A 23,335-nucleotide genomic window follows, 5' to 3' on the forward strand; every position below is an offset into this window, starting at 1 on the left:
GACCCTTTCCTCCATTTCTTCGACTCTATTTCCCAAGCTTGCTATTTCATTTTTCTACTCTTCCAGAGTGTCCTTCATCTCCAGAAATTCAGTTTGGTTTTTTTTTTTTTTTTTTTGAGGCTTTCAGTCTCCTCACTCTGCTCATGTAGTTGTTTTTTCAATTCCTGAAATTGTTGATATACTCATTTCGGAACTCACTGAGTTTTTTCAGAAATATTATTCTAAATTCTCTGTCACTTAAGTCACATATTTCTATGTCTGTAAGCTTTTTTTCCTGGAGATTTTTCTATTTCCTACTGAGATGCCTTGTCACCTTGGTTGTTCATGGCGTTTAATGGACTATTTCTCTGCCTGGGCATTAACGGAATTGTATTCTGTTGTTTTTCCAGAAAGAATATTTATTATATAAAGTCTCTCTTTAGCCTGCTGCAAAGAAGATGCTTTTCTTTTGGTTTCCAGTAGGTAGTATCTAAGCCTCTTGGATCCCTGCTTTATATAAAGCCTTTATAAATACAGCCCTTTTGATTTTCTTGCAGTTTTTTAATCACACTTGCTACCCTCAGTTTCAGTCCCTGTTAGTGTTAGCGACAGTCTTGGCAGCATTTGCTCAGATTCCCCTGGAGCTCTGCGCTGATTGGTCTCAGAGGGTATGGAAGGAGGAGCCTTCTGGGTTGGGGATGGAAGCTGTGGCTCAGCCTCGGTTTTGCAACTAGGGTCAGTAAAAGTGAACTGTTGTTTCTCTGAGGTCTCATCCCACTTCTCTGCTTTCTGCCCCGATGACTGGGCCTTGCCACCAGCCAGCCACAGGGAGCTCACAGCTTTCCCAGGCAGGGTTGTTCAGGAAACTCGCTGCTCCTTCTCCTTCTTCCTTCTCCTACAGGAGCTCCAGTGGCTGCAAGAAGTAGCTTCTTTGATTCTCCCAGTGCACCGCCTGACACCCACGGTTCTGACCTGTGGTAGCTTTTATGCACATATCCCATGTTCAGACATGGTGGTATGCAGTTTGTGTATTTTTTGTTGAGTTTTAGATTTTCAGCTTATTGTTGTTTTAAGAGGAGAGATCTGAGGATATCTCTCAATCCACCATGTTTCCCAGAATCTGAAGAAGCATCTTAAATCTTAGTATTATAGGCTGCTTTTGTAAGTTCATCCTTATTGGAGGTGTTAACTAAGTGAGGTTGGATGGCTAGAAGTATTTTAGATGAATATCATAGATCATATAATACTGAGTACTAGAAAGCTCATTTTTCTCTTTTGTGATTCTCGTGTGTGTATGTGTGATTTTTTTTCAAATCTAGATCATGAACATGCTTATACATATTTCTTTCATTCAAATATTGCTTGTTCTTCTTTAAAACGTTGGGACTTCTTTCTAGGGGAAAATCTATTAGAGTTGCATGTGAAAAAATACATATTGTTTGTGTTACCAGTTTTCCAAGCAATTTTTTTTCTCTTTTGAATGATCATAATGCCTTGTTTATGTTCATCTTATTTATTTCATTCTATCTAATAAGTACTAATTTTCTTATTTTTCTAATTCACCTTTTTAGATTACAAAATCTTCTGGGGAGATAGTTAATAATCTTCATACATCCCATATTGATTTGTATTGAGCCAGACTCAATAAAAACTTGTCAAATTTAATTTGTGGGTATTGGTACCTAAAATTGGGGGGAAAGTTGCTCTTGCTTAAAGTAGCCTACACATGGTTTCTTTCTCATCTGCCAATTATATAATCTACTCTTAAGGAATGTCATTCTGATTTAGTGTAATTTTCTAATATAAAAATCCCATTTACACATATGCCGTTAAAAGCATCTAGTAACCTAATTATTTTTAAAACCTCTCTATTTCACTTATTTCTGAATGGTATCCAAAAGTATTTGGAGATAAAAAGTTTACCCCAATAGGCCTAACTTCCCCACCGTAAATGCAGTATTACTAGGGCTGTTCTGAATAACTTATCTGTGGGTTTTTAAGGTTAAAGTATTTCTGATAATGAAGCTTTTGGTAATTGGTCCAGAATTGATGCCAGAATAGCTCCATTGTTTGAAAACTGTTGTCTTCAAATCTTTAGGCTCACTTTGAGCAACATTAGTTTACAAACATCCTTAAAGACTGGCCTACTTTTCCTGGTAACCTTTCTTAGGCCTCTCACCTTCTTTCCTCAACCTTCTTCCATCCCATTGGTAAAAAAAAATAGGATCTTAAACTAAATGAGTCTATCTTTATTCTTTAGTTGTCTTAAAATTTGTAATGTTTTTAATCAAGGGAATTCATTAAGTATGTTAATGTTGGTGAATTACATGTTGTAGTCATATTTTAATGAATCTCATAATTTTAGTTCTGGGTTTGTAGAAGGTGGGAGCTGATTAACATGATTATTTATAATTTGATTTTTAAGAAATACTTTGATAATAGCAAAAAGAAAATCTTTCCTCTTCACAGAAAATCTGGCAAAATATCTTAGCTTTTGCTTAGAATTTGGCAAACAGGAATCAGTTTGAAATATTAGAAAAGTAAAGTTACTGATTCACGTTCTGGCTCTGTCATTGACTAGCCTTCCATTTCTTCATGTTTAAAATGAGGAGTGTAAATTAGGTAATTTCTAAGACCTCTTTCAACTATGCTAACACTTTTATTGGTAGCATTTATTAGGAAGAAATAGCAAGATCTGTTTATCGATTGGAAGATGCTATCAAATAAAAGGATGTAACAAAAGATACATAAGATGTTTAGCCTTGGACTGTTAAACAGTAGTGAATCCACCACCCAAATTGAGGTTTTATGTTAAATATAGCTAGGTCAAAGATGACTTGTGTTTTGTTTTAAAATGTTAAATTTCAATTATCTCCTAAGAGTTTATGACAATCATTGCAGTAGCCATTGTGTGATCATATAGCATAGTATTATATTGCATGCATATGGGTTTAAAAGTACAACCAATAGTAAAAAACATCAGTTTCTTTCCTCATCCTTTTTGACGTCCTTGATCAGTTCCTTAAGGACAAAAGCTCGTAAATAATTTTTGCTTTAACTTATTATTTCATTACTTTGTGTTATGATGAATGAGGTGCTCTTTCTGCTACCATCTTTGCCTCTTTCATCTCTCAATATATCACAATATTATCAATTAAATCAAGTGATGTTTATATTATTTATAATATGCAAATATTATGAATATGTCATTTACTGTAGAGCCAGGTAAAACTCTATTATATTTTTGTGTGTTTGTGGATATTTTCCCCTAGAGTCTCTAATTACATTTCTTCTATCCTTATAATGCATTTCGTATACTCTGCTTTTTTTTTCAAAAGCTCCATCATATCTAATTCTCTCACATTTTTCCTGGGAGACTACACAACGGACACCATTGTAAGTAGTCTCTTTAAATTTCTAATTTTGCTGATGATATATAAAATATATTATTTTAAAATATATGATTTATACTCAATGACTTTGATAAACTTTATTAATTCTAATTTCTTGGTATGTACTCTTGAATTTTCTATCTATGCAATCATATCATCTGTGACATTTTTATTTCTTCTTATCCATACTTCTTATTTCTTTTCAGAAATGGCTAGGGCTTAGGGTCAATCCAACTTTGTCATATTTTATTTAGGAGTTTGCCTCTATGATCATTGGTAAGATTGACCTGTGATTTTCCTTTTGCATTCAATACTTTTTGGTATCAAGGTTACCTTTATTCCCTCTTCTGCTTTCTGGAAGAGCTTAATTGATTAAAATTACTTGTTCTAGCTTAATTGCATTGTGTTCAGACACCATATTCTGTATGAAACCTATCCTTTGATATTTGCTTAGACTAACTTTAAAGTCCAGTATATGGTCAGTTTTTATAAATATTCAGTGTGTACATGATCAAAACGTGTGTTCTTCATTGGATGTGTACACTGTTTTACGTTTGTTCATTAGAACAATTTTGTAATCATGCTCAAATTTTTCTACATCTTTATAGATTATTTTGCTTACATGTTCTATTAGTAATCAGAAATCTATTTAAAATTTACAGCTATGACTGTGGATTTGTCTATTTCTTTTTTTACATCTGGCACTTTTAACTGTATATATTTTGGGATATTTTTAGTGCATACAAATTTGGGTGTTTCTTTAAGTGTGTTTTCTTAACCAAACCTTTTATCATTCCGAGGTGACCCTCTTTTATCTTTAATAATGCTTTCCAACTTAACGTCTGTTTTGTCCGAAATTAACATAGCTATATTCAGTTTTCTTTGTTTATTATTGGTATGATAGAACTTTTTCATCTTTTTTTAACCTCTTCATGTAACCTTATGTTTTTGATGTCTCTGATGAGTAGCATACATGTTGCAATTTGCCTTTTTTTTGCAGTCTGATGATACTTTTCTCTTAAATATATTTATCTACCTAATCTTTTAGTAAAAATCTATTTGAAAAATTTAAAGAAGCTGTAATGAATACCAGTGTATATTCCCTCTGGATTCAACTCTTGTTACCATTTTGCCATTTTTTTCTATTGCTACTTTCTCTAATTTTGTAGTATATATTTATTTTATTTTATTTTTTATCAAGTTTATTGGGGTAACATTGGTTAATACAATTATATAATTTTCAGGCGTACATTATAATTTGACATCTATATATTCTATTGTGTGTTTACTACCCAAAGTCCAGTTTCCTTCAACTACCATATATTTGACCCCCTTTACCCACTGCACACTGCCCATACTCACCTATATTTGACCCCCTTTACCCTGTCTACCTCCCTCCTTCTCTTCCACCCCCTACCCTCTGGTAACCACTAGTCCATTGTCCATGTCCCAGAGTCTCTGTTTGCTTGTCCCGTTCATTTGTTGCTTTTAGGTTTATATTCCGCATGTAAGTGATAGCATGTGATTTTCAACTTTTTCTGTCTGGCTTATTTCACTCAGCATGATTATCTCGAGGTCCATCCACGTTGTCGCAAATGGCAGTATTTCATCGCTTCTTATGGCTGACTAATATTTCATTGTATATATGTACTACAGCTGCTTTAGCCAATCATCTATCGTAGGATATTTCGGTTGCTTCCATGTCCTGGCCCCTGTGAATAATGCTGCTATGAACATCGGTGTGCTAATATCTTTTTAAATATGGGTTTTCAAGTCATTGCGGGTAAATAACCCAGCAGAAGGAATGCTGGATCACATGGTAGATCAATTCTTAGTTTTTTGAGGAATATCCATACTGTTTTCCATAGTGGCTGGACCAATTTGCAGTCCCACCAGCAGTGTATGAGGGTTTCTTTTTTCTTCACATTCTCTCCAGTCTTTGTTTTTACTTGTCCTGTTGATTATAGCTATTCTAACAGGTATGAGATAGTATCTCATAGTGGTTTTCATTGGCATGTCCCTAATAGCTGGTGATGTTGAACATATTTTCATATATTTGTTGGCCATTTGTATGTCTTTTTGGGAGAAGTGTCTGTTCAGGTCCTCTGCCCATTTTTTGATTGGATTGTATTTTCGTTGTTGTTATTGAGTTGTATGAGTTCTTTGTATGTTTTGGACATTAGGCCTTTATCGGAGGTGTTGTTTGCAAATATATTTTCCCAGTGAGATGATTGTCTCTCTACCTTGTTGACAGTTTCTTTTGCTGTGGAGAAGCTTGTACGTTTGATGTAGTCCCATACATTTATTTTTGCTTTTGTTTCCCTTGCTGTTGAGGTCAAATTCATAAAATCTTCTTTAATTTCAAGGTCCCTGAATTTAGTTCTTATATTTTCTTCTATGTATTTTATTACTTCAGGTCTTATATTCAGGTCCTTAATTCATTTTGAGTTACTTTTGGTGTGTGGTAATAGACAACAGTCTAGTTTCATTCTTTTGCAGGTGGCGTTCTAGTTTTCCCAGCACCATTTATTGAAGAGGCTTTCCTTTCTATGCTCGCTGTGTGTTTCTGGCTTTTTTTTTTTTTGTCGAAAATTATTTTCCCATACAAATATGGGCTTACTTCTGGACTCTCCATTCTGTTTCACTGCTCTATGTGCCTGTGTTTCTGCCAATATTATGCTGTTTTGATTATTTTCTCATTGTAGCATAATTTGAAGTCGAGCAGAGTGATGCCTCCAACCTCATTCTTTTTTCTCTGGATGGCTTTGGTGATTCGGGGCCTTTTGTGCTTCCATATAAATATGATGATTTTTTTGTTCTATTTCTTTAAAAATTGCTGATGGATTTTGATAGAGATTGTATTAAACCTGCATAATGCTTTAAGTATTGAGATCATTTGAACTATGTTGATTCTTCCAATCCGAGAACACTAAATATTTTTCCATTTCTTTATATATTCTTCGATTTCTTTTCTTCATCTCCAGAATATGTATTCTGTTATCCTTGAGTGTTTCAATACCCTTGCTCTTCTCATCTAGTTGTTTTTTTTTCAATTCCTGAAATAGTTGATATGTTTTGTTTTGGATTTCAATGAGTTTTTTCAGAAGTACCATCCCGAAGTCTCTCGTTTAAGTTGCATATTTCTATGTCTGTAAGCTTATTTTCTAGAGGTTTTTCTCTTTCTTTCTGAGATGCCTTGTCACCTTGGTTGTTCATGGTGTTTAATGGACTATTTCTCTGCCTGGGCATTAATGGAAGTGTATTCTGTTGTTTTTCCTGAAAGAATATTTATTAAATAAAGATCTGTCTTTAACCTGTTGCAAAAGGCATTTTTCTTTTGATTTCCAGTAGATGACATCTAAGCCTTTTGGATCCCTAACTGTTTTGGTAGTGTTTGCTCAGATTCCCCTGGGCTCCATGCTGACATGCTCAGATTCCCCTGGGCTCCAAGGTTATGGTAGGAGGGGGCCTCTCCATTAGGGGTTGGAGGCTGTGGCTCAGCCTAGGTGTTACAACTGGGGCTGGTACAAATCAGCTGTTGTTTCTCTGCGGTCCCGCCCTGCTTCTCTGCTTTCTCCCTTGATGACTAGTCCTTCCTGTTGGTTGGCTGAGTACAAGCCCTGGCACTTCCAGGCAGGGTGGTTCAGGAAAGTCCTGCACCTTCTCACCTCCCCTTCCTCCTACAGATAGCTCTAGTGGCTGCGAGAGGAAGCTTCTTTATTACTCCCAGTCTACTGCCCAACACCAGGGGTTCTGACCTGTGATAGCTCTTATGTGCAGATCCCATGCTGAGATGAACTGGTGTGCAGTTTTAGTGTTTTTGTTGAGTTTTAGATGGTCAGCTTATTGTTGTTTCAAAGAGAGAGATCAAGGGACATCTCTCACTCTGCCATGTTTCTGCCAAATCTCCCTTTGATTTCTTTTAATAGAGTTTTGTAGTTTTCATTATATAAGTTCCTTACATGTTTTGTTAAATCTATTCCTGGGCATTTTATTATTTTGGGAGCAATTGCAGAAGTAATTGCATTTTGTCATTTTTGCTTTGTTTTTCTGTCTCTTACTCTTCAGTGTTTGTGTGTGCACATGTGGTTAATGATTATGTAAGTATTTGTGTGTGTACAGTTTTTTCACTTTGCTATTTAAAGTAATTTGTTATATGCCTAAATATCTCAGCGTGCATCATGTCTCACCAAAGGAAAAGGACACTACATAAATATATCATTATCACACTTTAAAAATTAGCAATATTTAAAAGTATAATCTAATGTTCAAGTAATATTCAGATGTCCCTTATGGTCCTAAAAAGTCATAGCTGTTCATGTACTGTATTTGTTTATTTTTTTTAATTTTTAAAAATCTGGAATGTTTGGAAGAAAGTTTTCCATGGATCTCTCGTGTCTTTCTGTACATTTTATGAAAAGAGGAGCTGGCTCTTTGTTCTGGACTATCTTTTCAGGGATATTTGTATAGTCCACAACTTGGAAAACAGAGGTAATATCTCCTTCTGGAGGAAAAACCAGCTTTGTTTACTGTCCAGTAAAATAAAGATGACATCTCATAACAAAGATTAAGCAAACTCATTGTCCATTATAAAGTATGAGAGTTCCCTAAACACTCAAATGCTCTCTTGTAACAATACAAGACATTACCTTGTCTTCTTCGTGTCACCCCGTAGGAACTGGGGCCCAAGGAAGCCTAAACTATTGCTATGAGTAGTAAATTCTCTGTTGTCTCTGATCAAAAAGTCTTGTATTTTCTGCCAGCATCCACGTAACTATGTCAGACTAACGTTTTAGCTTCCAAGTCAGGAAAAATCTCAGACCCTTCACAGTTCTTGACAGAATAGTCTTCCCACATTTTACTTAATGGCACTGATTTTTAACAGCTTCATTAAGATATAATTTACAGTTAATTCACTCACTTAAAGTTCACAATTCATTATCTTTTAGAATATTTAGAGTCGTGCTACCACCACCAAAATCAATTTTTGAACACTTTCGTGAACTATAGAAGAAACCTATACCCCTTAACTGTCACTCCCCATATGCCCCCACCCAGTCCTAGCCCTAGGCAAACACTAGTCTAGTTGATGTCTTTATAGGTTTGTCTATTCTGACTGCTTCATATAAATAAAATTATGTAACATGGTATTTTATGTCTGGCTTCTTTTACTTACCATAATATTTTCAAGGCTCATTCATATTGAAGTGAGAATCAGCACTTAATTTCTCTTTATTGCTGAATAATATTCCATTGTATACATGTACTGCTATTTGTCAGTCCTTCAGCTGATGGACATGCGAGTTGTTTTATATGATTTAAGCTATTCTGGATACTACTATAAACATTCATGTTTATGTTTTCGTGTCGATATATGTTTGTATTTCGTTTAGGTACATACCTACATGTGGAATTGCTGGGTCATATGTTTGCTTGAGAAACAACCAGACTATTTTCTAAAGCAGTTGCATCATTTTGCACCCCCGCTAGCAATATATGAGGGTTGCAGTTTCTTTAGAACCAATTTTGTTGAAATCCTTGTTAACACTTTTTATTTTCTGTCTTTTAGATTATAGTTATGCTTCTGTGTGTCAAGTGGTTAACTTGCTATAGTTTTGATCTGCATTTCCCTGATTGTTAACCATGTTGAGCATCTTTTTATATACTTAATAGACATTTGTATATCTTTTTTTGGAGAAATGTCTGTTCAGATCCTTTGCCTAAGTTAATAAGTTATAAAAGTTCTTCATATTTTTTGGGGTAAAAGTCTCTTATCATATACATGATTTACAAATATATATTTTCCCATTCTATGGGTTGTTGCTTCACTTTCTTGATAATGTCCTTGTAGCACAAAATTTTTAAATTTTAGTGAAAATTTTAAAGAAAAATAAGGAAATTTAAAAAATGTATCTATTTTTTATTTTATCACTTATGCTTTTGGTGTCATATTTAAGGAGGCTTTGACCAAAAGTCAAGAATATTTACTCCTGTATTTTCTTAAAGAGTTTTCATGTTTTAGCTCTTACATTTCATTGGTGATTTATTCTGAGTTAATTTTTATATGTGTGGTGTGGAAGAGGTTTAAATTCATTCATTTATACGTGTACATTGACTTGTCCCAGTACTATTTGTCAAAAAAAAAAACTATTCTTTCCCTTCAGTGAGTATTCTTGATCCCCTTATCAAAATTAAATGCATCATAAATGTATGAGTTTTTTTTTCTAGACTCTCCATTTTATTCTATTGATCTATATGCCAATACTGATGACAGTACCACACTGTTTTGATTACTGTAGATGTATAGTAAATTTTGAAATTGGCAAGTGTGAGTCCTTCAACTTTGTTCTTTTTCAAGATTTTTTCATCAATTTCTGCAAAAAAAAAATAAATAGGCAGTTGGATTTGACAAGGTTGCATTGAATCTGCAGAAAAATTTGGGAGTATTTTCATCTTAGCATATTGAGTCTTCTGATCCATGAACATGGGCTATTGTTCATTTATTTAGGTCTTATCTAAATTCTTTCAATAATATTTTAAAGTTTCAGAGTGTAAGTTTTGTGTTTCTTTAGTTGTTTATTTCTAAGTATTTTATTTTATTTTTCTTCATGCTATTGTAAATATACAGTTGATTTTGTATATTAATTTTGTACTTTGTAACCTTATTAACCTATTCATTAGCTCAAACAGGATTTTCTGTATATAAGACTATGTCATATGTGACTAGAGATAGCTTTGCTTTCTCTTTCTTAATATGGATGGCTCAATTTCTTGTCTAAATATCCTGGTTAGAACCTCTAAGATAATGTTGGAAAGAAGTGATCAAGTATACACCCTTGTCTTGTTTCTGATCTTGTAGGGAAAGGATTCCTTCTTTAACCATTAATTATGATGTTAGCCAAGGTTTTGTTTTGTTTTGGTTTGTTTCGTTTTGTTTTTATAAATGTCTTTTGTCAGGCTGAGGAAGTTCAATGCTATGCCTACTTACTTTGGTAGTAATGTCTCTAGTTTCATTCTCAATTTTAATCATTTGAATCTTTCAATCAGTCTTTTTTTCTCAACTCAATAACTTTAGTCTCTTCTGTGGTGGTTTGTCAGTTTTGTTGATCTTTATCAAGAATCACCTTTTGGTTTCTTTGATTTTCTGTTTGTTGTTGTTGTTGTTCTCTGTTTTATTAATTTCCTCACAAATCTTTACTATTTCCTCTGCTTTGTTAGTTTGATTTTTCTTTCTTATGTCTAAAACTGAGAGGCTAGTTTGATTTGACGTCTTCTCTTTAATATAGGCATTTAACTAAATATTTCCCTCTAAACACTGCACCCCATATGTTATGGTATTTTGTGGTTTTATTTTCTTTTATCTCAGAATCTATAATGTGCCTTGTTATTTCTCCTTTGCAGAAGTTAATTAGGAGCAAATTATTTTCTATATGTGAATGTCCCAAATTTCTTCCTGTTATTGAGTTCTAATTTAATTCCATTGTCATAAAAACACATACCTTGTATGGTTATTATCCTTTTAAGTTTATTAAGGTTTATTTTATGACCTAGCATATGATCTATCCTAGAGAATAGTCTATGTATTCTTGAGAAGAAAGTATATTATGCTGTTGTTGGGCCAAGTATTGAATAGATGTCCATTGGGCCTAGTTGGTTTATAGGTTTGTTCATGTCTTGTATTTCCTTGTTGATATTCTTCCTTGCTGTTATACCCATAATTGAAAGTGGGATATTGAAGTTGCTATCCATAATTGTTGAATTGTCTATTTCTCACTTCGGTTCAGTTAGTTTTTTATTTCATGGATTTTGGAGCTCTGTTGTTAAGTGCATCTATATTTATACTTGTTATGTATTCTTGATGAATTGAATATCATTATAAAATGTCATTTTTTATCTCTAGTAATATTTGTGTAATGTATTTGTCTGTTATTAATATACTCACTTCAACTTTCTTATGGTTTCTATCTTAGTCAGTTTGCTGCTATCATGAAGTACCAAAAACGGGTGACTTATAAACAACATAAATGTATTTCTCACAGTTCTAGAGACTGAAATTTCTGTATTAAGCTGCCAGCATGATTGGGTTCTGGTGAGTCTTTTTCTAGTTTTCAGACTGCTAACTTCTCTTTGTATCCACACGTGGCAAAAAGAGGTCTAGATTGCTCTTTCACCTCTTCTTATAAGGGCACTAATCCTATACATGAGCCACTTACCCTTCTGAACAAATTACCTTCCAAAGTCCCCACCTCGAAATATTATAATATTGAGATTAGGATCTTAACATGAATTTTGCAGGAGATGGGAACCAAACATTCAGTTCATTGCTGTTGATCTTTGCATGATTTTATTATTTTCATCCTTTTACTTTTAACCTTTTCATGTGATTTAATAAAATGTGTTCTCCTATAGACATTGTTGGACTTTGCTTTCTTATTTATTTTGCTTTTTATTTAATTGCTTTTTATTTTGCTTTCTTCCAATCTTTGACTTTTGTTTGCTTAATCTATTCACATTCAGTGTTATTATTGATCTAGTTGAATTTTATCTGCAATTTTACATTTGTTTTTATATGTCTCATGCATTTTTTGTGTTTCTGATGCTCTTTTATAACCTTTTTTATTAAGTGGATATTTTCTAGTTAAATATTATAATTCCTTTAATGATTTTCTTAACTGTATTTTCTGAGTTGTTTTCTTAGTCACTGTAGGACTTACCATGAACATCATAACCTATCAGAATCTACTTAAGAGTTTTTAAATATGTTAATTTTTAAAAATTTTTTAAATTACAGTTGACATTCAATAGTATATTAGTTTCATGTATACAGCATTTTCCTAGACATTTATATAATTTGTGAAATGATCCCCTCAACCACATATAGTTATTATATTACTGACTGTATTCCCTATGCTGTACTTTATACCCCCATGACTATTTTGTACTTCTTAATCCCTTCACCTTTTTCACCCCATTCCCAACTCACCTCTCATCTGGCAACCACTGGTTTGTTCTTTGTATCTATGAGTCTGTTTCTGTTTTGTTTATTCATTTATTTTGTTTCTTAGTACAACCTAAGTGTCCATCAGTAGACAGTTGGATACAGAAAATGTGGTTCATATATACAATGGAATATTACTTGGCCATAGAAAGAATGAAATTTTATCATTTGCAAAATTATGGATAAACTTAGAGGATATTATGCTAAGTGAAATAAGTCAGAGTAAGATAAGTACCATATGATCCCACTTATATGTGGAATCTATTTAAGATTTTTAGCAACTTAATTGCTTTAAGATATAGAACTATTACTCCTATGAAACTCTATGCCCTTTTCCTCCTTTCTGTGCTATTATTGTTATACACATTACATCTATGTATATTACAAACTCAAAAATACATTGTTATAATTAGAATTTTATACAACTATGGGTTTTAAGGAAGCTAAGAAAAGCAAGGAGAGCAAGTATGTATTTATAGTTTGTTATGTTGATGTTATTTAACATTTCTGGTCATTTTCAATTATTCCTGTTAATTCAATTTATTATTTCTGTAATATTTTTATTTTAATACAGCTTTGCTCGCACCTACCCTCTTTATTATGTTACTGTCAAATATATCCTGCATGTTAAACAATTCTGTATGTTAAGGCCTAATAGTACCATCATAACCATATGTTTTATATAATCAATTTTTAACTCACTTAAAAGAAGAAAGATACAGAAATAAGCATTTATACTGCCTTTTAAAGTTGCATAATTATGTTAACCAGTACACGTGTGTGTATGTGTGCGTGTGAATTCAAAATACTCTCTGGATTCACTTGTTTTCAGCCTGAACAATTTACTGTAAATTTTCTGTAAAGCAGGTAGATCTGATAGCAATGAAATCTCTTTATTTTTGTTTTACTGGGAATGTCTTTGTTTCACCTTCATATTTCAAAGATAGTTTTGCTAGACATAGATTCTTGGTTGACAGTTTTTATCTTTTAGCACTTTTAATATGCTATCCTACTGTCTTCTGGCCTCCACTGTTTCTGAGAAGTTATTTGTTAATATTTTTGGGATTCCCTGGTAGAGAATGAGTCATTTTTCTCTAGCTGATTTCAAGATTTTCTCTTTGTTTTATTTTTTCACATTTTTACTAGGATAGGTCTGTATGTAGTTCCTTTGGTTTATGCTACTTAGATGCATTGAGCTTCTTTTGTGTGAATATTAATGTTTTTCATCAAATGTGGAGCTTTTGTCAAGCTAAGCAGGACAGGGGGAGAGGAAGGGAGTTGGACATGGTTAAATTGCTATAGGTTCTTGCTGTTCATACTGAGATTTAGTAAATTTGGTTGAATAAGTGTTTCTTTATTTGCTATAGGTTAAGACCTGAGACTTAAATTTTGTTTGTTTTTTTTTTTTAGAAATTTCAGCAGTTGTTTTGCTAGGGAAAGAGTCCACAGAGGTCCTCAAGCTGCCATTCACAAAATCTTCTCTCCCATGGCATGGCATTGACATTTTGAAGAATTCATTCTAGATGTCTTTTATAATGTAACACATTCCAAATTTGAATATTTCCTCATCCTGTGTCATTTTATACTTAATTGCACTTAGTGTAATTACTGATATATTTCTTTGTCTTGCCTTTTCTAAGATAGCACTTTCTGTCTCTGTCTCGTTTGTCTTTGGATTTATTATTATCCCCCTACACAAGTTTGGAATTAATATCTCACTTACCTTCTTTTGTTCCCCTTGGAAATTAGAATCCCTAGGTTGTATGTGTATCATCTCAAAGTTCTACACAATTACAAGGACCTTGCAAAACTTTAACTTCACTCATCCTATCATGACTTATATTGTATTACCAGTGTTTTTCCTTTAGTTCTGTATTTTTGAACCCTGCAACTGTTTTATAAGTGTGTTTTAGAGTTAATATTTATTTAAATTCACCCACAAATTTGGCACTTTTTTATCTTCATTCATTTTGGTATTTTAGATCTCCCATTTCATTTTCATTTCCTTTCACATTAAGGACAAGATATTCAAAAGCTGTGACTTTTCTTTCATGAGGCCCTGCTGGAGTCATACTTTTTCAGTTTTTGTCAGTTTAAAAGTTTCTGTACTTTTCAACCTGTTCTTGAAAGGTAATTTTACTGGATAAAAATATAGGTTGACAGTTTTCTCTCAACATATTAAAGATGCCATTCCATAGGCATCTGTCTCCCATTGTATTTCTGAGTACTACTCTATAAATTAATTGTTATTCCCTTGAAGCCAATCTGTCTTGTTTTCTTGATGATTTTAAAGTCTTATCTTTCTTTTTATGTTCTGAAGTTACACTATTTTACGTCTGGTTTAGAGTTTTATTTTTCTTCCATTGGATTTGTTGGACTTCTCAAGTCACAGATATCTTTATTTCTTGAAAACTCTCTGTCGTTATCTATAGCTATTGCCTCTGCCCCATTCCTTCTCTCACCTCTTCTTTAATTCTATTTAATGCCACAGTTCCTCTTTTACTTCCATATGTCTTAATTATTATTTTATATTTTCTAAATGTTTTACCTGTATTCTATATTATAGATTTTATAGATAATTTCTTTTCACTTTGTCAAGTATTTAACTTTAATAAGCTTCTCTTCACCTGTAGCTATTCTGCTGCGATGCCCATCTATTGAGTTTTAAACTTCAAAGTTTTACTTCTAGAATTTATATTTTATATCAATTCAGTGATGTTACTTTTTTACAATGTCTTGCTCCCTTTATTATTTTCACATTTTTAAAATATCTTTCATAATTGTAAAAAGTTGTTAAATATCATGTGTCTAATAATTCAAATACCTGAAATTTTTGCATAGTCGTTTCTGCTGTCATATGTTTCTCTGGTTTTCAATTGTCATATTTTGCTTCCTTGTATACTTAGTGAATTTTGAGTGGAATATCTTATTTCCCTTTCAAAAAAGATTTTTTGGAATTCTTTGAAGTTTACATATTTTATATAAAGCACACATTTATTTCTGCTTAGCCTCTGGGAGGTCAAAGCAGTTTGAGTCCACTCTAAACAAATTTGGAGTTTGAGGTTAGTGGGCTACCCAGCTAAATGCTAATTTGGATTATAAATCTCAATGAGGGTCAGCATTTCATTATTGTTTCTCATGGAATTTTCCCCTGGCCTTCTCTGCTGAGAGCCAAGATATCTTTTTCTTAAAATTCTCTTAGGATAGCATTTTGGGTACTTTTATACATGGTACGCCCTTACACTGAAGAAGTTATAAAACAAGAATCTCAAATTCTCTAAGTTTGGTAAATGACCCCAGGGCAAAGTAGTGTCATTAGTCAGTTTATTGGGCTTCCTCTCTCCTAGATTTTGGCCTGATGAATATTAGTTTGCTTCTCATTGATGCTTTTAAGATATTTTTACATTTTCAATCATCTTTAGCTTTTTGTTTTTGTTTTTGTTTTTTAAAGTAGGCATGCCAGTCTGGATACCTAATTAACTACATTATTTAATTGAATTATTTCTTTTTTCTCTATGTCATTATTTTCCATATATATCTTGGGACATCAGAATCAGAATCACCTAGAAATGTTCATTAAAATTTTAGATTCTGATAGCCAACCTCAAGCTTACTGAAACAGAATCTCTAGGATGGGGTCTCAGTATCTGAATTTTTGTGAGGTTCTTTAAGATTCTTATTCATACAGAGGTTTGCTTTTGTTTGTACTTAAAGTTTTATACCTGGTATTTTTTGATGCAGGTGCATGAGATCTAAATTTATCATTTTCTGTACTTAGCACCATATGTTGAACGATGGATTATTTTCACATTTATTTGATATGCTAACTTTTATCTTATAGTAAATATGTGTGTGTTTCTCTATGTGTGTAGATCTGTTTTTTGACCTTTCTATTTTGGTTCATTGAGTTGTCTATTTTGTGAGCAATGGCATATTGTTTTAATTAGTTTTGCTTTATGATGTGTTCTACTAACTGATAATAAAAAAATCTTCCTTAGTTTTTATTTTATTACTGTCTACCACACTAAAAATTTTAAAACATTACTATAGTTGCATCCTTTTCTTGTTTTTTAAGTTTTCAGTGACTTTGTAGAATTAAATAAATTTTCTACACTTATTGGAAAAGTTTTTTTTGGGGGGGGGTCTTATCTCCTACTGTAGTTTTTTCATATTGCCTTAAGAAGGCCCTTAGACTGGGGTACTTAATGTCTGTTTTACCTGACTCTTTTTCCCACGAAAATTGTGTATTTAATCTTAGTTCTGAGCCTGGCCATTTTTCTTCTAGATATTTTTTTGCCCATCTTTCAAAATTGAAGTCAAGTTATTAACCTTCTCTAAAGAGCCATCATGAACACTCCCAGGTTCAATGGAACTCTCTTAATTTTGATAGCAATCATTGACTCTGCCATTAATTTTTACTTGGTAATTCCTACTGAATCACAGACAGTAAAAGCTGCAGGCTACCTGAAGAGATCTTATTATCTATCTCCATCATTTTATCAAAGAGAAAAATGAGCCGTAGGTTATGAGAATGACTTGTTCATAGCCTCGTAATGATTCAGTTACTGAGGTAAACTCAGGATGTTTTTCTTCTATTTTAGAGCTCTTTCTATTACTGTTGTCTACTATATCATTATTCCATTATATTTAAATTTCATTTTCATTTGTTTGGGCCTCGTCTTTTTTTAAAAAAAACTGAAAGTTCTTTAAAGACAACATGCATGTTTTCACATTTTTTATACAACTCATAGCCTAATATTGTGCTTTGTGATTATTATGAACCTAATCAATATTAATAGATATTGGTTTAAAAAAAAAAGTTGTTTCATTAACCATATGTCAAATTGGGACTGTTTTGTTGTGGGCACCACTGTTATAACTGTTTGGAAAGTGGCATCTAGTGGTTGGTGTGTGTATTACAATTGCCTTTTTAAAAATAACCCTGAGTCCAAGAGTTATTATAACTTAACTGAAATAAATAGAATATAAATTAAATTGTGAATTTGAATTCAAACCAGTGACCTCTTTAAAGTATAAATACGCATTAAGTAATAAAGAAGTACAAACATATGAAAATACTAATTTCTAAGAAAAAGTATTGTGTTTTATTACTTCAAAATGACATGCAAAAGTATTTAAGGTTTTATTGTTTGTTTAAAAATTATATTAGGAGTTGGAGGTTATTTGATACTGAGAAGTCAGAAATACAATTATAAAGAAAAGTCACATAGTATATTCTCCATATTAATGATATTTTATTCGGTTATTGCTTTGCATTATTCTCAAGAACTTAATTTGTATTTTAAAAAGGAATATTTTTATTAAAAGATGAAAATGGAGAGTTACATTTTCTTTGACATACGACACCAAAAAAAAAATTGCGCACATATACTTACGTGTAAAGTGCACGCAAATATTCCAAAGTCAAATGTTAGACCCTGATTATTCTTAGACTTACAGCCTTTTTTGAATACCACTATTCTTTACTTCTAAATCAATGCATGTAATTGAGTGTTTTTAATGTGCACAATCTAATTTAGTTCATATGACCATTGACAGTTCTCATGAATCAGTATCTTCTAAAATATGTAAATTTGTATTTTGAAATCTAAAATTCATGTTTGCACAAGACAATATTATATATTTTAAATTAGCCTCTGTCCCTGACATTTTGGTATATGGAATTATCTTTCCTATTAGAGAACAATGACATACTGTCTTTGTATCTCTACCTGCACCTAACATAACAGTGGCAGGCAAATAACAGGCAATCAATAAATATTTGTTGAATTAGTGATATATGTTGGAAAGAGCTTTGTCATATTCATTTTTAGTGCTTAACAAGTTTTCTAGCCTCTAATAGTGTTCAATTCATGTTTGATGAGTAAGTCTGAATAAGTCTATTTAACCTGTAATGTAGTTGATATATAGTACTGAAATCAGAGTGCATAATCTAATCACCTATGTATAATAAATTATGGCTGCATAGCAGACTTTCGATTAGAAATGTCGGAAACATGTCTTTTACTGGAACAGACTTTTGAGTGAGAGATTCCCCCTAACATCAAGCCATTGTTGTTTGCTCTTTGGAAAGTGAGTTCTATCCTGAGGGTGGCTTCTAGTTGCAACTGAGTAAGTTAGGAGTTTTGACTAGAGGGATGAGGTCAGTATTTCAATAAGCATTGAGGGAAGTACTCTGGTAATGACTAGAGTAAAGTAAAGTATGTAATGTTGGGAAAGAGGCTAAGGTGCTTTTAAGTCACAGTCTCCCTCCCAAGGCTGAGTATTGATAAACATTATTTGGTACACAAATCACATAAAAGTTTTCCTTATTTGATGAGAAGCATACCACTTCATTATACATAAATATTGAGCTCTGCACATATGTTAAACTAGTTACTATTTGCTTTTCTAAGCAGTTAAGCTTCATGCCAGAGTAAAATATAGTTCTAGATGGCAGAAGTCATCTGCTGTGTTCTTGTCCCATAGGTTCTTATTTTAAAGGAGGATATTTTTCTGGCTTTAAGACTTCAATTCCTAATATACACAAATGAGCCTGTTAGTAGTGGCTGTTTAGAAAACATTTTGATTTGTGGGAACAGCATTTCAGGTAGAGCTTAGAGCTTTTAGAGACTGTCAGTGATGAGAGAGTGGGGACAAAGAAAAGAAAGGTGGTAAAAGGTAGTATTATGTATTTTGTGCTCCATGATTGCTCATAAATGCAGAGAAGCAAGCACCTTCAAGTGGCAGACATTTTTGGTAGTTGCCGAGGTCACTGCTAATATAGATTAAGAGGTAATTTCTTACAAGCGAAAAAAAGAGTTCCTCAGAACTTGGTCAGTGACAAATTGTAATATAGGGAAGTTTTATGAACTTTTTTCATTTTTTAAAAATATATTTTTTACTTTAAAATTATAAAAATTTGTTGCAACAAATAATGAGTGTTAGCAAGGATGTGGAGGAAAGGGAACCCTTGTGTACTGCTGGTGGGACTGAAAAATCAGTACAGCAACTGTGGAAATCAATATGGAGATTCCTCAAAAAACTAAAAGTAAATATGCCATATAACCTAACAATTCTACTCCTAGGTATTTATGTGAAGGAAACAAACAAACAAACAAAACACATTAATTCTAAAAGATACATGCACCATTATGTACATTGCAGCATTGTTTTCAATAGCCTAGGAAACATCTTAAGTGACCATTGATAGTTGAATGGATAGAGATGTGAGATATACACACACACACACACACACACACATACACACATATACACAAAATGGCATATTTAAAAAGAAAAAAATTGCAAATAAAAAGGATGAAATCTTGCCACGTGTGAAAGGATATAGAGGGTATTATGCTAAGTGAAATAAATCATGCAGTTAAGACACATGCAATATGATTTCACGTATATGTGAAATCTAAAAAAAAAGAACAAATGAACAAACAGAACAAAAACAGACTTATAGAAACAGAGCCCAAAGGGATGGTTACCAGAAGGGAGGGAGTGAAGTGGCGGGTGAAAAAAGTGATGGGAAATATAGTCAATAACATTGTGATAAGTTTGCATGGTTACAGCTGATTACTGGAATTAATGAGGTGATCACATTTTAAAGTATGAAAATGTCAAATCACTGAAACAAATATTATATGTTAACTATAAATAATAAAAAATATAAAAATTATATCAGCTTATTGTGAAAAGTTCAAACAGGAATATATTAGGTAAAAGGTGAAGTAACTCGGAAGTAACTGTTGTTTGCAATTTGGTATATATCCTTTCAGATATTTTTCTGGTATTGGTTTTATAAGTTTGGATTGTTGAATTCAGCTGAGCTGTAAGTTAGAGTCTGGTTTTCAGATTCATATTTAATGATTTTCCTCCCTCTTTTTCTTTATAGGCTTGCTATGGGTGTTCTCCAGGATCAAAGTGTGACTGCAGTGCTATAAAAGGAGAAAAGGTAAGATCTGAGATGGGCCTTGAAAACTTAGTAAAACCAGTAAACAGTGTTTTTGATGTGATTTTATAAAACAGGGTTTCTACTTCAGTACCTAAATAAATAAAACGAATTCTATACTGCTTATTTTAGATAGTTGTAAGAATTAGACTATATTTCAAGGATCAGCAAACATTTTCTGTAAAAGGCCTTACAATAAATGTTTTAGGCTTTATGGCTCAATAAGGTCTCTATCACATATGTTCCTCTCCATTTTAAAATATCCTTTAAAAGTATTTATAAAATGTTTAGTTCTTAGAATGTATAAAACAGGGTTCTGATTACGTTTGACCTAAGAGCTCTAGTCTGCCAGTCTCTGATCAATCTTGTTGAAATCATTGACTTAATAAGCAAAAGAAGGGCAGGGGGAAAAGCACTTAAGAAGAAACCAAACATTTATGAGGCTACTAATCTGTGGTAGATACCATAATAGGCAATTTTGTGTATTTTTATCTAGTCCATGTAAGTTAATGATTGGTAAATCTCTGTTTTTATCTCACTTTCCCCACAACAGTGCACCTCTATCGTATAGATATGATGATCACAAAATGAGTATTGGTGATGATTAAATAGCATAAACTTATCCCCTATGAGTCAGACTGACACTGAAATCGGAAGATTAAAAAAGAATAGTGAACTGTGGCCTAAAAAGAGTAGTAAAGAGAAAGGATATTATTCTCTAGTCTCTACTCTGTGGTTCTCGGTAAATATTTTTGAAAAAAAAATTAGTAAATGTTACTAATTATATATGGAAATGTTTGGGACAACATTTCAAGAACATATTCCGTTTAGAGATATAAAAGGTAAACTAGCATACTGAAGATGTTTAAAAGTCCAAGAGTAAAGAAACCTATTTGTCTGTTGTGCAGTGCTGTATTTCTAAGTTCCATTTGACCATATAACTACTTTCTTCCTAACAAACCACATATTACAGTAGCCCCTTGTCTGTGGTTTTAATTTCTATAGGTTTAGTTATCCATAGTCAATCAAGGCTCAAAAATATTAAATAGAAATTTCCAGAATAAATAATTCATGTTTTAAATTGTATGCCATTCTGAGCAGCATGATGAAATCTTGCACCGTTAAGCTCCATCATGTCCAAGACATGAATTGTCCCTTTGTCCAGCATATTCACACTGTATATGCTACTCATCCGTTAGTCATTGAGTTGCCATATCATCGGGAAGTCAGTAGTAGCCTAACACTATGTCACAATGCCTATGTTGTCTACATCACTTCATCTCATCACACAGGAATTATCTCATCTCATATCATCACAAAGAAGGGTGAGTACAGTACACTAAGATATTTTGAGTGAGAGACCAACCATATTCACAAAAGTTTTATTATTAATATTGTTACAATTCTTATTATTTATTATTATTAACTTGTTACTGTGCCTCGTTTATGAAATAAACTTTACTATAGGTAGGTATGTATAAGAAAAAACATAGTAGATATATAGAGTTTAGTACTTTCAATGGTTTCAGGCATCCACTGGGGGTCTTGAAATATGGATAATGGGAAACTACTGTAATAATTGAAGAGTGTTATACAGAACACCTATTCGAGTAACATTAGTTTGATGGGAGTAGTTTTATAATAAAGATACTTTCTGTAATGGTAAAAAGACCAAGAGGGATTTGTTTCTGATACCGGTGGAGTGACTTTTATCAGATTAACTCTTCTTGAGGTAAGAAATAAACACTCTGGACAAAATATAGGAGCTATTTAATAGCACAGGAGAGTGACCAAAAACAGGAAATAAGTAGAGAAAATTCTATCCTTGAAAGAAAAAAGTACACTAGGCAAGTTTGCATGTATGTAGCCTTTCTCCTGAGTGCACCTTTCTGCCGGAGACCAGGTCCAGCCAATTCCAGGGATGAAGGATACGTGGAGTTGGCGAAGGAAAAACGACAGGCAGCGAACCTTGATGCAAGGCAGTTTTATTTTTTTTATCACCCCGAAATGTAGAGGTACAGAGTTTTTCAGCCCCAAATCCCATTTTCCATTCTGTCCAAATACAGAGGTCTATTTTTCTTCTATTCACTACTTGTCAACTCACAGGTGAGTTGAGTAAGCAGGGTTACAGAAGCAGAAAGCTTGTTTAGAATGTTATGTTGCTATAAACAAAGGTCTACGTGTCCATAGCAATAGTCAAACAGTAATTTCCAGTAAGAATCATTATTTCAGCTACCACATTCTCCCTCCCTGCCCCACCCCGGGCTTTGTGGGCCTAACAGGGGCTTTCCACGTAAGCACTGGCACAGTGGCCCACTCAGAAAGTAAATCTTGCTTTCTCCTTTGATCAAGTTGTTTAATTAATTCCTATTACTTATATTTCTTTGTGCCCTATTCTTGGAAAAGTTGCCTTTCCCTCTAAAACTCCCCTCTATTCCCAAGGATGGAACAGTAATCAAAAGCAATGCATAAATTCCCAATATAGACAATACAGAAGAAAGCAACAGGCGCAGATGACTCTAGCGTCGCTTGCTTTGCAAGCATCGCCCCACTCTGGCTGCAACTGTGTCAAACAGCCTGAGGTATGTGGCCTGCGGCACTTTTCAGTCTGCATGGCATAGGATGGCTAGAATCCAGACAAGAAGCCACTGTCTTAAGAGTTTGAACAGTCAGAGGAAAGAGTTGAGGATGCCATAATGTCTGGAAAATGATGGGGGATATGCTGGAATGGAGGGAGCCACAGAGCAGAGAGCCCCCAAATCTGCTGGTAAATGTCATCCAAATTCTTGGTTGAATCCTCAACTTTACATGTAAGGAGAGCATTCATACAACCCAACAAAAAAGGAATAGATAGAAGGCTGCAATAACTGAACATAGATTTAACTGCTATCCATTGAAGGGAAAATAGTTTTAAGTTTTAGTTTAGCTGAGCTAACTATTTTCTAAAACAAAAGTTTAATACATTTCAGAGGAAGATAAAGGAATCCAAGTTATCTACATATTAAC

At 33.1% G+C, this 23,335-nt stretch overlaps 1 protein-coding gene across 5 annotated transcripts in view; it reads left to right on the plus strand.

The window, feature by feature from the left end:
- COL4A5 (collagen type IV alpha 5 chain) overlaps nt 1-23,335 on the plus strand; it is a 230,575-nt gene that overhangs the window by 64,550 nt on the left and 142,690 nt on the right. For all 5 annotated transcript variants that reach the window (XM_036227179.1, XM_036227178.1, XM_036227180.1 and 2 more), the window contains exon 2: nt 20,273-20,332. In XM_036227179.1, coding sequence (XP_036083072.1) covers nt 20,273-20,332 — 60 coding nt within the window. The remainder of the gene's footprint in view (nt 1-20,272; nt 20,333-23,335) is intronic.

This window comes from Rousettus aegyptiacus, unplaced genomic scaffold (assembly GCF_014176215.1).
Source record: "Rousettus aegyptiacus isolate mRouAeg1 unplaced genomic scaffold, mRouAeg1.p scaffold_m13_p_9, whole genome shotgun sequence".
Classification (NCBI taxonomy): Eukaryota; Metazoa; Chordata; class Mammalia; order Chiroptera; family Pteropodidae; genus Rousettus; species Rousettus aegyptiacus.